The following is a 14888-nucleotide window of genomic DNA, read 5'->3' on the forward strand; positions in this document are numbered from 1 at the left end:
GCATCCCAGAGTGCTGAGATCTATCATACGCCACCATGCCCAGCTTTGATATGACTTTAAACGAAGTTTAAAGGCAAACTTGTCCCCAAACGGTAAGTACTCCCACAAGGAGGAAGTACGACCTTAAAAATGGCCCCCACTAGAGGATTTAGATCAGGCGAAACCAAGAACCTGCCATCCAGGCCTTGTTCATCCTTGGATTGATGCCTTCTGCAGTCATCCAGCATCTGGGGAAGGGCTGAATCCCTGTCCAGTCAGAGGCTGAGAGCTGTCCAATCAGACGCGGGGCCCGAGCGGAAAGGGCGGGCTTTCACCAGGTCTGGGGCCTTTGTCCGCGAGCGGCCCATCTCTGCTCCGCGTTTTCCCATTCAAGCCCCAGGAACTTTGCTGCGGCTTTAGCAGTTTTTCTTCTCTGTGACCAGCTGGTGGGAGATCCTCAGGAAAAGGGCCGAGTTCCCCAGAAGCCAGACATGGTAAGTGTGCGGCCTGGCATCCGAGACGGGGGAGGGAGGCAGCGCGACCCCTCGGGGAGCCGTGGCGGGGCTGGCGCTCTGCAGCGCTTCGGGGTCTGCGGCCTCGGTCCTCCGCCCTGGCCCTTCCGGTGGCGCGGTGACAGCGAGGCGCCAGCTGGGACGCCGCCGACCCGTCCTTTCCCGTCCCTGGAGGGCGACTGCATTCCTGAAGGAGGCCTTTCGGGGCCTCAGGGCCCCTCGTCCCCTCTGGTTTCCGGATTGGGCTGGGGCCGCAGCCTGCACCTGGGCGCCCTGTCCCGTCCCTGCAGCCCTACGTCTGCACAGATGGTGGGGTGACAGCGTGGAGGGTCATCGGGACGATCCCAGCTGTGTGTGTTAGCGTTAGAGGAGCTGTTGGCCACGCATGGCCAGCCTCTCCTTGCCCTTTGGGATCGCCCAGTTTCCTCTGAGGTTTTTAAACACCCATATTTTCTACCTTTATTTTTGGTGTTGAGGATGGAACCCAGGGCCTTGCTGCATCTTTTAGGCACATTCTCTACCACTGAATTATGCCCCCAGCCCTAAACCCTGCAGTTTGAATATATGTTAGCACGGTAAAGCTACCTACCTCTATTACTCTTGTAATTCAGAAGGTTTTTTGGCTAATTTCATATATACATATATTTGAATTTTTCAGGTAAATAAGAGAATTTTTAGGTTTGGTACCTTCCATTGAAAATGAAGCACGTTGAAATTGTAATGGAATGATATAGGTTAATTGGGGGACATGGTGACTTGTAACGAGCTTCATCATCTACAAAGGATGTGTGCGATGGGTTTTTTTTTTTTTAATGTGCCTTTGCAGATTTTTAACAAGTTCTGTATATTTCCTGTTTAATACATGCACGTATGTGAAATATCAAATACATGTATTATATAGAATTCGCGTGGTGTTTGTTACTATTTGTTAAACCCGACAATAGGATCTACAGCGTTGCTGGAACATAGAAAGTGCCTCACACTTTATTATGTGTTTCATCCTGAATGTGCCTCCTCTTGTGCTTACCCCCTAAAGTTCACTTGTTTGCACCACTTCTGCTGTGTCTTCTTATATTAGGGTTCTCCTGTACACTGATTTATAATTGTGGTGGGATATAAGAGCTGAGTTGTTTCTCCAAGTGGATATTAACAACTCACTCTCCATCTTCAGTTCATGATTGTTTCTTCCGTCCATGTCTTTATCAATACTGTCAGGGGCTGGGGATTTAGCCCGGTACCAAAAACAACAACATAAGTTTGAGGAGTAATGACATTAGATCTTTAAGTTTGGGGGATTTAGCTCAATGGTTCTGCTGCCTGACTTGCAAGCACAAGGGCCTGAGTTTGATCCAAGTATCAAAAAAAAAAAAAAATTATTCAATACTGTTGTGATTTTTAAAAAAAAATTCTGAAGATGTTGCGCTTTTTTGATGATATTGAACATTTGATCTCCTATGTAATGTGGCTGTGTAAGTCTCTTGCCTGTTTTTCTTACAGAGCCTCTTGTCTCTTCTTTTTTTGTTTAAAATGTTTAGTTAGATGTGAGGCAGCTAGTTTCTTCCACTCTGTCACTTCACTTTGCAGTCTGTAATGGGTTAAAGTCACAAATACATTATTTTAATGTCCTTTTGTTTTTGTGGTATTGGGGACTGAACCCAGGGCCTTCACACTGAGCTGCATCCCCAGCCATTTTATAATTGTGACACTGGGTCTTGCTAAGTCACCAAATTGTCCAGGCTGGATTTCAACTTTTGATCCTCCATCCGTAGTCTCCCAAAATGCTGGTGCTGCCACACATGGCTTAATATCTAGTTTATGAATATTTTATTTTTATATTGTTTTATGTGACTTTGAAAGAAATAATTTCCTTTCCTAAAGCAGCTTGAATGTTTTCGAGTTTGGTTTTATACTTAGGTATTTCTTGCCTCTGAAAATGACTCATTATGTGGTATGAGGAAAAGGTACAATAGCATTTTTGCCACATAGATACCTTATTTTCCCAGCAGCTTTCATTCCAAAGGGAGTTTTCTTTCTTCTCCACTACAGTGCAATCATTGTCATGTGTGTGCCTAAAAGGAAATAGTCTTTTTATGTATTATAGTTTTTAGCTTAACTGGTATACGTATCTCTACTAGATCAACACTGATTTATAATGTACAGTCGTGTGCTATATAATGATGTTTTGGTCAATGATGAATTGTTTTTAAAACACAATGGTATCTATAACATATAGCTTGAGTGTGTAGTGAGCTGTGCTTTCTAGGTTTCTGTAAATACACTATGATGTTTCCACAATAAAGGAATACCTTTTTTCAAAATGTGTCGCCATAGGCCAGGCATGGTGGCGCACGTCTGTAATCCCAGCACTTGGGAGGCTGAGGCAGGAGGATTGCTGTGAGTTTGAGACCAGCCTGGGCTACATAGTGAGTTCCAGGTCAGTCTCAACTACATAGTGAGACCCTGTCTCAAAAAACAAAACAAAACAAAAAAAGTATCCCCATGATTAAATGAGCCATGACTATATGTAAGCGTATATATTTTACAACTATGTAAAACATAAAAAAAAATATAAAATCAAATTTCCCAGAACTCTTTGAATTTTATTAGTCTTTTAAAAAAGAACCAACATTTGGCATTGATGTTACACTCTATTATTTATTTTAATAAAGTTCAATTTTGTTCTTTTATTAAGAATTTTTATATCTTTATAAGATTTGTCTTTTCTAAGTTTTTGAGACAGATGATTAGCTAATGGATTCTTACTCTTATTTTACTTGTTTAAGACTATATTTCCTTTTAATCTTAGATTTACATGTATAATACTTTTTTTTACAAATTTATTGAAGTGTAATTGACAACATTTACCTATGTTTAACATATATACTTTTGATACATGCACACATCTGTGAAGCTAGTACCAGAGACAACATAATTAATATATCTGTTAACCACTGTGCCCTCCAGTGCTCTTTTCAATCTTCTTTCTGCTCATCACCACCTTTTGTTTAATAGATATAGGACTTATTAGTAGACAGAATTGGGAAAAACATCAAAATTTACATCAGTGAATTATTACAAAATAAACACACAGTATAATTATTACCTAGGTCAAGAAATGGAACCTCTGCATGCCTTTTTTTATCAGTACCCTGTCTGTTCTTTGTAGTGGTAACTACTAGTTTTCACTGTGTGGTGTTTTTTTTTGTTGTTGTTTTGTTTTTTTGGTACTGGGGATCAAACTTGGTCCTTATGCTTGCAGGGCAGGCTGCGAAACCACTGAGCTAAATCCCCGGCCTGGTAACTACTCGTTTACAGATCTAACTAGTACTGTTAGAGTATTCTTATAGATTCTTTAGCTGCATTGCTGTCCCTCTAGAAGCAAAATGAATGACTCATAAGGGCACACGTGTGAAGTTACTGCCAAAACAAGTTCTAAAGTGGCTCTAGTAATTTGCATTGCCAGTGGCATTGCTTGCCAGTTTCACGCTTGAAAAGTTTTATGATCGATAGTGTTGTTTGTTTGTTTTGCCAGTTTTGCTTTTCTTTTTACCTTTTTGGTGATCATGCAATAATGTGTGCTTGTTTCAGTTTAGTGTCTCTATGTTGGTACTGATTTGTACACACATTATTTTGCTTTTTGTGGTGCTGGGCATTTACCCTAGGGTCCCCACACATGCTAGCAGTTATTTTCTACAGACTTACACCCCAGTCATGTTCATTTATTTATTTATCATTTGAATGTCTTTTCCTTTGTGACATGCTAGTTGAATTTTCTTAGCTATTTCTTTGTAACTTTTTTCTTAGTAATATATAGTATATCATATATTCTGTAACAAGCTGTTTACTATAAATGTATACTGTACATAGATTTTCAAATTCCTTATCTTAACCATTGTGTGCTTTCTTTGTTACTTTTTTTTTTTTTTTTTTTTTTTTTTTTGGTACCAGGGGTCAAACTTGGGACCTTGCACTTCTGAGGCAGGCAATAGAACTACTGAGCTAAATTTATGAACAAAAATTCCTAATTCTATTTATTACCCTTTTTTTCTTTAAATTTTTTACTTTAAAGTATAAAAACCTTTTCCTAATAAGGTCATAACTTTCACAAGGATTATTTAACAAACCCTGTAGGGGAAGTGACTACTGGTTTACCTTGAGAAGGTAATGTCTCCTGATGTGGGGCAGATCTATGTTACTTGTTGAAATCATGTTGACCATTTCATCCAGTCCTCATGTTTACACGTCTCCTTGCAGTTAGACAGGGCCAGAGAACTTGGCGTGATCAATGAGTCACTTCCAAGCTAAGTATTTTGATGTGCTCAACCTGATGCATGACCCAGATTCATCAGCTGTAAGGTGGTACTCTAGTATGAGGAGTGGCCTTAAAGTGTGAGTTTTTGCAGTGTGAGTTTTTTTTTTTTTTTTACCTTGTGCTTTTTTCTTGTCACAAGAGGTGTGTGTGTGTAAAATAAATAGTTTCTCAATGTTAGTAGTTTCAAACTTTCAGGTCTTATGTCTTTGAGATTGTTTGAATTGATTTTTGTACATCCTGAGAGAATTGGATCTTGTTTTTTTATATCTTTGAATTCATTGGTCAGGTTTTTTCTGTTAAGTTTTTGACATTTCTTCAACTTATTTAACTATGGATTCAGTTATTGGGGATTTATGGACTTTGGGTGGTATCTTATTTTCTCATTTCTTAATTGAGATTTGCATATCTGTTGGGAAGAATGTCTCTTCCACAATTATTTGAGAACCTGTGTACTAAGCATCTTTGTATGTGATGTGCTCTGGTGTGGGCATACCAAAGTACCCACTCAGCACGTTCCAAGTGCTAGTTTCAGTCTCTAGCTCTGCTTTAGTAGAACATCTAAAAGTAAACCGACAGGTCCCCCAAATTGGACCCCCACCCAAGTGGACCTGTTACCCACATCCACAGGAGCACAGAGATAGCAAGAAGCCAGCAGCTGCCCTGCTGCTCTCACCACCACCCTGTTTATCAGCCAGCTCCAGGCCCACCATCCAGGGGGCTCTAAAATTTTTCACCGTCTTGACCAGTGCCCTCTCCCCTACCTAAAATGTCAGCCATTAGCCCTCTCCTTTCAGTGCCAATGTCCTTCTCGCCCAAGATGACAATAAACTCATTGTATGCTGCTTAGACTTTGTCTGCCTTGGTGGCCTCAATCGTTCTGACCTTAACAAACCATACATGAGCGTGTTTAAAACTTAATTAAAACTCATCTGTACAATTCCCTTAAGCCATAAAAAGAGGGAATTAATTTAGAATAGTCTAAAAAGTTATGCAGTAATCATAGGGAGCTTCATATCAAAACATAAAAAGTGTGCTGGAAAAGAGAATAAAATAAAAGAGAAACCAAAAAAGATGAAAGATGGGAATAAAAATAAAGAGAGGAAAAAAATTCCAGTTAGTGTTTTAAAATATATAAAATTTGTTAACAATATGAAAAATTATTGGGAGAAAACACAACACAATAACAGGGAACACAATAGAAGCAGAAGCTAATAAAAACAAAACTAAGATTTCTCCTTGCTGATGTATTGAAAATGTAGACATTTCTTTTCTGGGCTTCTTCTATGAAAATCTGCCACATATTAGGAGCAACGTGAAACACTTCTGTCCAGAATGTTCTTTCTTGGCTTATATAAAAACAGGCCAAGCCATTGTGTGCAGCCTATAGGCTGGTTGCCATTTCTTTCTTACAGGTGAATGCTAAGATAAAGTTGATGGTGTTGGGGCTAGATTCACCTTCAATGCCTCAGTGTGTTTTATGTGCATGGGAATGTGGCTGGATTTGAGCCAACTGTCAGGGCTCTCACTTGCCCATCTGAGAGCTTAGTCCAGGTTTGGGGCCTCAGCTCTTCACTCAGTGCACTCATTGGCATGGCTGGCCTTGGTCCCAGTGGTGGCATCACATATTCTGAATGCCTCTACATGGGATAGAGTTTGCTGGGCCCCAGAAATCTGCATTTGGGTAGGAAGAGGTGGGTACCAAGCTTTCTACTAGATCCAGTCTGAACAGTTCTGGGCCCAGACCTCCATAATCCATATTCCGCTCATCTCTCTCCCTGACCTAATGTCAAAATGTACGTGTGTGTGTGTGTGTGTGTGTGTGTGTGTGTGTGTGTGTGTGTTTTAATAGAATAAGATGCTCAACTTTAGTTTTCCTCTGCGTAGTAGCTGGTGCCCTGCTTAGTAGACTGCACTTTAATCTAGCTGCTGATATCCCAATTTCCTGCCAACCACCAGTCTGTGCTTCACCTGAGTTAACATATTTTATTTAGGTTGTTGACAATGTTAATTTTATTTTTGAGCCAAAAAACATTGCTTCTAAAATGTTTTCACATTTGAAAAAAATAATAGGTAAAAAGTTCTGAAAAAAATAGAAGAAAGTCATTCTTTATCATGCTCTATAAAGGCTAACTGCTATATGAGAGGAAAACAGACATACACACATTGAACTTCAAATAAAATTGATATTTTTCCAGGAGAAGATTGATTCTACTTCATTTTATCTTCTTTTGTTTTTATTTTTTTGTTGCTACTTTTGTTGAAGCCATGAACATCACAGCAGTGTTGATGTTCCATCTCAGTACACTGACACTTGGTAAAGCTTTTTTTCCTTTATAGCTTGTTTAACTTAATTTACTTGGTTAAAGTGCTACCCACTACGATTTTCACTAGAAAATTGCTATTCTCTATTTTACTAGGTATCTTGGTGATGTTTCTTGAATAGTTTGCACTAAAAAAAAGGATTTTGTTGCTGTCTTTGCTAGTATATTAAATTGTTGAAATACTGTGAAAAATCATTGAACCAAATCAGAATTCTACCATGGTGTTCTACCTTTTAGCTCTCCAAAATACTCATTTTAGCATCACTACTGAGTTTGCTATATATTCTGACAGCAATGCCACACCCTAGAACTACTGAATCAAAATCTGCTTTTTAATATGCTCTCCACTTTATGATTATAACATTAAGTACTCTTTTAATTTATGATGCCATTTTCAACTGAAAAACATCCAGAACTTTGTATAATAATACACTGTGTTGATGCCTTAATTTTCTTATTTAAAATTTATAGGGTCTAGTATGTGTGCTGGCTTTGTAAACCTTGTATCCCACTCTTATCTCAGAATTAGAGACTACATTAGAGAATACTACTGTGTTTTGAAGTATCTAACCAAATAATAGAGGTCATGCTTCTATGTGAAGAGTTTGAACTCTCCATTCATATTGGATCAAATTAAGAGCTCTGCTGATAGCTACAGAGTCAGTGTGATAATTACTTGTTTATATTTCAGGAACTGTTGACATTCAGAGATGTGGCCATTGATTTCTCTTTAGAAGAATGGAAATGCTTGGACACTGCTCAGCAGAAGTTGTATACAGAAGTGATGTTAGAGAATTACAGAAACCTGGTCTTCCTTGGTGAGGAAAATTTCCCTATATAGTTCCTGATTCAAAACAATTATTTAATTTTCATTCTTTTTAAGAGTACCTCTTGGGAACTTCTGATTTGCATCAAATTCCTGCTTTTAACAACAACAACAAAAAAAAATTGGAGGTTTCTTGGTATAAACAAGTGAATTTTCATGACATTTATTTTTCTCTTTTGTGTCTCCTTCCTTGAAATAGTATATATCCTTCACTTTATATTTATGGTAAATTTAGAAATTCGGTGGTATAAAATTAAGAAATTCAGTGGTATAAAGTATAAGAAATGCCAGTTTCTCCCCCATAGTTTTGATTTCACAGTAGATGAAACTGGAGTTCAGGATCTATACATTTTAAGTGCTTCCTGTGTTGTCTAATGGTTGTCAGGAACAACATTTGAAGAAATGATGTTATAAAGTTTTCTAGTTGCTGGGAGTATCTAAAGCAAGTGTTACGTTCCATTTTCTAATTAATAGGTCTAAGTGTCTCCAAACCAAACCTGATCACCTTCCTGGAGCAAAGTAAAGAGGCTTGGATTATGAAGAGTCAAGGGACAGCAGCCATTCCTCCAGGTATGTAAGAATTAGTCAAGGAAACAGGTGAGAGTCATAGTTCAATGAGGAAGCTAGGCTTTGATATGTGGATTAAGAAGCTCTGTTAAGGTGGAAGTGATTTTTCAGAAGCCGAAGTTCCCTGCCCTGTGTTCATTACCCTCCTATTCTCTTTCTGCCCTGCTGGTGATCGCCCATCCATCCTTCTCCAGGACACAGTCCTGTGAGTGTCTGCATGCTCTGTCTTAAGGCCTCGATGTTAATCAAATGGAATATATTAATGACATCATAAAGAAATTTCCTTAATGCAGTTGACATTTTATTCATTAAAATTGTCTCAAAAGAGTACTTTATGAATGACTATAATGGATATTATGTGAAATTCTTATCCATACACTGAATGTCAGTGAAACAAAATGCATGGTCATCATGGTATTTTGTTACAAATGCCACTGTGTAGAATAATATTTACTTAGTGTATTTATGTTTATTTGGATAGATAAAAATTAAAATTTTCCTTTTTCTTGATTTGCAATTTTATTTTCCATGATTCATTCTTGAGAGTATTCTCTCATCAATTAATTTTACTGCATATATTGATTAGATGACTTGAAACTTTATATGACATTCTCCTTTGACTAGTGTGTCAGTATTTGAGTTAAAATATACTATGTTAACACTATTTATTTCCTGTAATTGTTTTTCCTACTTCAGTTGTTTTACTTACTGGTCATTGATTTTTTTTTTGAGACAGGATCTCACTATGTAGTTGAGACTGACCTGGAACTCATGTAGCCCACGCTGGTCTCAAACTCACAGGGATCCTCCTGCCTCAGCCTCCCAGGTGCTGGGATTACAGGCATATGCCACCATGCCCGGCTTGGTCATTGATTTTTATAGTGACATTTTGCTTATTTTTTCTTTTTAATCTTATATAGTTATTTAATTTGTCATTAGATTTTAAATTTATAAGAACTTTTTAAATTAGAAGAAAACTTCTATGCTAATAGCAATCAACTTGAATTCCATATTAAAAATATATTTCTCTCTTCAGCATTGTTATTGATGCCACAAGTATTATATTTTATACATGTTAAAGTTATTGTGATGTTTTGTATCCTTTTATCGTTCATATTCTATAGCAGACTGGAGAATGATTTTTGCATCTTTTAGTACAGAATTCTGTAAGTGCATATGAATTTCTTTGTGACATAAAATTTAATGATTTATCTTTCTATACAGAGTTATTTTATTTTCCAGTGGGATGACCTCCATTTTGCATTTCTTCTAAATTTCTAATGGTATTGAACTGTTGGAGAATTTCTGTATCTTGGAAAGTATTTACTTTTTATTCAAGAGAAGGCCAGTTATACTGGATGCAATATTCTTTGCAGTGATTGTTTCTATCAGCACTTTGTTTTCTCTAATTCCTGTCTGATTTCAAGGTATCTGTAGAGAGAGAAATCTACTGATAATCACATAGAAGCAAGGTTACAGGTGACATCATTTTTTCTTGCATCTCTGAAGATTCTCTGTGGCTTTTGAAACTTTGATTGTTGTGTTCTCTTTTGAAGCTCTTCACGTTTATCCTCGTTGGAGATAATTTCCTCTTACTAAAGAATACCTCAGGCATTGTTGCTTTTTGGATTCTTGATCTACACCATCTTTCTTTGTTTTTATTAAAAATTTGTTGTGTTAATATTCTTATTTCCTTATCTCCTGCACGTTTCTGTGCTCTTACTTCAGTTCATTGAGTGTTTTGTGTGTGTGTGGCCCCGCTGATCGTTTTTCTTCTCTGTTTTTAAGTATGTGTTTGCAGTACACAATGGTTGCCGCTGTCACGGGGAGGTAGCCTATGTACATAATGCATCGTAATTCTTTTCTCTGTCTTCTTTCCATTCTCCTCCTCTTCTCCCTCCCTGCTCCTTCCAGCTATTGGTCCCCTTACCAACTGCTAAAGCTCCACTTTCCTCATTTTTTCCCCCTCTAATTTTTTTTGGTATCTGCTTTCGCTCTCACTCTTTACTCCCTCCATCTCTTGTTCCTCGTGTATTTGAAAAAGATTTCCCTATTTACTATTTATCTGTCTTCCGTTTTGCAGTTTATGTATGTCTTTAAGTAACTATTTTGATTTCTTAGGCATTTCATAAATACAGTCTGCCTCAGGTTTTGTGTCTAATGTTTTCTTTATTTCTTTGGTTGGATAATGTTTTCCTGTTTGTTACCCTGTTACCTTTTGTTGAGATTTGTTCACTTAAAAAGCAAATTGCTGTATCATAGTACAGTCTTTATACATAGTGGTATGAGAGTTGCACAGAAACTTAAAAATATGGCTGAAGGTGTGGCTCATACAGCACTGGCTTAGTATGCATGAGTACCTGGGTTTGATCCCTCTTTAACAAAAATAAAACATCAAAATATCCCATGAGAAATGTAATCATTATGTACTACTAAATGATAAACATTAAAAGAACAACTGTATGATCCAGCAATAAAACTATAAGATCTGTATCCAAAGGAAAATGAATCATTATGCTGAAGTGATATCTACAAGCAGTTACCTGCTGTATTATTCACAATAACTATGATACAAAATCAAAGTTCTCTTCAGTGAATGAGTAAATAGGAAGAAGATCACTACTCAGCCATGAAAGCAGAAAACCCTGAAATTTGATGCAGTACAGGCAAATATGCAGGATTTTCTGTAAATGAAGTAAGCCTGATACAATTTTTGAATAATCTCAATTACATGTGAAATCTTAAAAGTTTTATACACACAGAGAATAAAATGTGGTTCCTAGTTCTAAGATTGTTGGAGAATGGGTTGGGATGGTCTTAGATTTCAGAATTTTAGATAAAGTTTAAAAGCTCAAGAAATACAAATGTGAGGAATATAGTTAATATGTTTCATTTATAAAAACTGCTAATCAAATATATGTAGTGTTCCCAGTGTAGAAATGACAGTTGTGTAAAATAATGTGTAATTTGAAAATGTCATGCTGTGCTACACATGTCTGCTGCCTTTCAAACCTATTTTAGTATGTGCCTGTCCTGGAATTATATTTGTAATTTTTCAGTTAAAAAGTTTACCCATATTTCTTAAGACTCCAGTCTTTCCTATAACTTTTGACTATTTGTGGCACTGTCCTCACTTTATTAAGATTTAGATTTAGTCTCAAATAGCCCGAACTGTTTTTTGTTTGTTTGTTTGTTTGTTTTTGTACCAGGGATCAAACTCAGGTCCTTGCGCTTGCAAGGCAGGCGATGGAACCACTGAGCTAAATCCCCAGCCCACCTGAACTGTTTTATAAAATACACCTGTTATCTCTCCCTTGCTGTTTAAAGGCAGATACAAGTCAGTTTTTAGATCACCCTCACAAAACCATAAATTTGTTCATATATTCCACTCTTCTGTTTCCTAGGGTTGCAGAAGTGGATTGAAAGTTTCTTCATAGTTACTCAGTGTGTAAAGTGAGAATAAAGAGTTGTGACTGACAAATTTATCTAGTACACTTCCATCCCATTTTAGAATTGTGCTCAGTAGGAGCGCTATAAACTTTTAATAGATTTTGAGTGTTCTCACAAAGGGAATCTGATCTGAATTTTGTTGTTCAGCTTTTCTGTATTCTGTTATCCTATTCAAGTATTCCACTTACTATAATATTAACTATTAGATTTGTAAAAATATTGACCTAAGTTAAGTAACTGGGATAATTATTATTTTCATTTTTTTCAGGTATGTCTTATCATAATCAAGGATGTTCATCTGAGCTAGAGGTACATCATTCCTTCCATAAAGTGACAAATCAGAGATACAAAACTTGTGGCCATAGCAGCTTACAACTTAGAAAAGAATTGGAAATCATTGATAAGTATGAAGGCGCAAAATCATTTTATAATGGACTTAACCAATGGTGGACATCTAAAAACAGCAGAAACGTCTCTGTCAACAGTAACCAAAAATACATAACATCTAAGAAAATATCTGAATATATGCCACTTTCTTTTAATGATCCATGTGATTCCATAAGTAAACATTCACATCAAATTATGAAACATAACTTTCCTTACAAAGAAAATTTAAGAAAGCTAAAAATGTGTCTAGCTTGTGATTCAGTTCATTACTTGAAAAATTTCAAATTCTTTGACACTGGATTAAATCTTCATTCAAACATTTCTATAGACAAGAGACTTATAAAAGACAAGCAGACTTCTAGATGTGATCATTTAGAGATTTCCTTTATGAAAAATACGTTATTCTGCAAGCATCAAATTGGTCTTTCTTCTGCCATAATAAACAGTTTTAACAAGTATGGAACATTATTTACCCAACCATTAATGCTTAATCAAAATCCTCCTATAGATATTTTGAAAACTCATGGTGTACATAATGAACAAAGGAAGGTCTTTAGTGAGGACTCTACCCAACAAAATTACCAGGATATTTACATTAGACAGACAATTCATCAATGTAGTAAAATTCATGAAAACTTTTCACGTAGCTCAAATCCTAGTAAACATCAGTGTATTCATTTTCTACAGAATATTTACAAATGTGAGAAATGTGGTGAAATCTTTGATCAGTGCTCAAAACTTACTGTCCATCAAAGTATCCATATTCAACACCAGGCAATTGATACTGCAGAGAAACAGTACAGATGTAAAGGATGTGACAAAGTCTTTACCAAAGCTTCAGCCCTTACTCAACACCAGAAAAGTCAAACTGAAGAGAAACCCTACAAATGTAAAGATTGTTGTAGAGATTTTAAACAAAACACAGCTCCTACTCAACATGAGAGAATTCATAGAGGAGAGAACCCTTACAAATGTAGAGTCTGTGGCAGAGCCTTTAAATTTTTCTCAACTCTTACTCAGCACCAGTTAATTCATACGGGAGAGAAACCCTACAAATGTAAAGAATGTAACAAAGCCTTTAATCAAAGCTCTAACCTTACCAGACATCAGAGAATTCATACTGCAGAGAAGCCCTATGAATGTAAAGTTTGTGGCAAAGCCTTTAAATATCGCTCAACTCTTACTGAACACCAGAGAATTCATGCTGGAGAAAAACCCTACAAATGTAAAGAATGTAGGAAAGCCTTTCATCAAAGCTCAAATCTTACTAGACACCAGAGAATTCATACTGGAGAGAAACCATACAAATGTAAAGAATGTGGCAAAGCATTTGCTGGAAGTTCAAATCTTACTTTACATGAGAGAAGACACACTGGAGAGAGACCTTACCAATGTAAAGAATGTGGCAAAGCCTTTCATCAAAGCTCAGCCTTTACTCAACACCAAAGAATTCATACTGGAGAGAAACCCTACAAATGTAAACACTGTGGCAAAGCCTTTGATAGAAGTTCGGCACTTACTGAACACCAGACAATTCATACTAGAAAGAAACCATACACTGCAAAGAACATGACAAAGCCTTTTATTGAAGCTCACATTTTACCAGAACCCAGGAATATATATTGGAGAGAAATCCTACCAATGTAAAGAATGTGGTATAAAATATGATCAAAGCTCAACCCTTGCCGAACCCCAAAAATTTATAGTGGAGAGAAGTCCTAAAAATGTGATAAAACTTTTACCAGTATTCCGTATTCAAATTTTAGACAACATCACCATATTCATGTTAGATAAAAATCTCCACAAGGCAAAGCTTCTGGAAAAGCCTGTAACTGTTCTTCACATCTTATTCAACATTAAAAACTTTACACTAGAAAGAAAACATACAAATGTAAAGATTGTGTCAGATTGTTTAATCAAACCTTAAAGCTTTTTATACATTAAATAACCTCAATTTTGAAAACTAGATAATAAAAAATTTAAATTGATCTTTATATCCTCCAAACAAAACTGCTTTCTGACAGTTAATGAAGTTTGTGTGTATTTGTAGAGAAAACGCAATAAATTTTGAATTATTTTCTTTAAACTTTCAGTTTTTTAGTGAATAAAAGAAAGGCTCATAATGTGCTAACAGTGTTGAGTAGTGAATGATATTCTTCCACAGACATTAAACTCTTCTGTTTTGTTCAATTTTTTAGGAATCAGATGCTACTGAGCAAATAGAATAACAACATTTCTAGTAGTCATTTTTCCTGGGGTCATTGAAATTGATATAATTTGGAGACCAATATTTTCATTAGTAAATAGCTTTGTTTATCTCTCTATATGTAATTACTGGAAAATTACAATACTGAAATGTGAAAAAATGCCTTCCTGAATTGTTAATTGCTATTTTTAAGTTTATTCTGGTTTATTTTCACTTCTTACTCCTTTAGAGTTGCAAAATGCAGAACTTTGTATTAATTTACATTAACTGAAAAGAATACATATTATCCAATGATAAACTTCAAGAATAGTTGAATTGTATAATTATG

The 14888-nt window shown here is 36.3% G+C and overlaps 1 protein-coding gene across 1 annotated transcript; it reads left to right on the top strand.

Moving 5' to 3' along the window:
* The first annotated feature begins 299 nt into the window (after window positions 1-299).
* Window positions 300-14645, top strand: LOC104868222 (putative zinc finger protein 66). The gene is made up of 4 exons (XM_019208760.2): window positions 300-473; window positions 7816-7942; window positions 8425-8520; window positions 12236-14645. Exons 1-4 carry the CDS (start codon window positions 471-473, stop codon window positions 13999-14001), a joined length of 1992 nt encoding a protein of 663 aa, XP_019064305.2. The 5' UTR covers window positions 300-470; the 3' UTR covers window positions 14002-14645.
* Window positions 14646-14888: the final 243 nt, after the last annotated feature.

The sequence above is a fragment of the Fukomys damarensis genome, unplaced genomic scaffold (genome assembly GCF_012274545.1).
Source record: "Fukomys damarensis isolate Sample0158 unplaced genomic scaffold, DMR_v1.0_HiC HiC_scaffold_4, whole genome shotgun sequence".
In the NCBI taxonomy this organism is placed as follows: domain Eukaryota; kingdom Metazoa; phylum Chordata; class Mammalia; order Rodentia; family Bathyergidae; genus Fukomys; species Fukomys damarensis.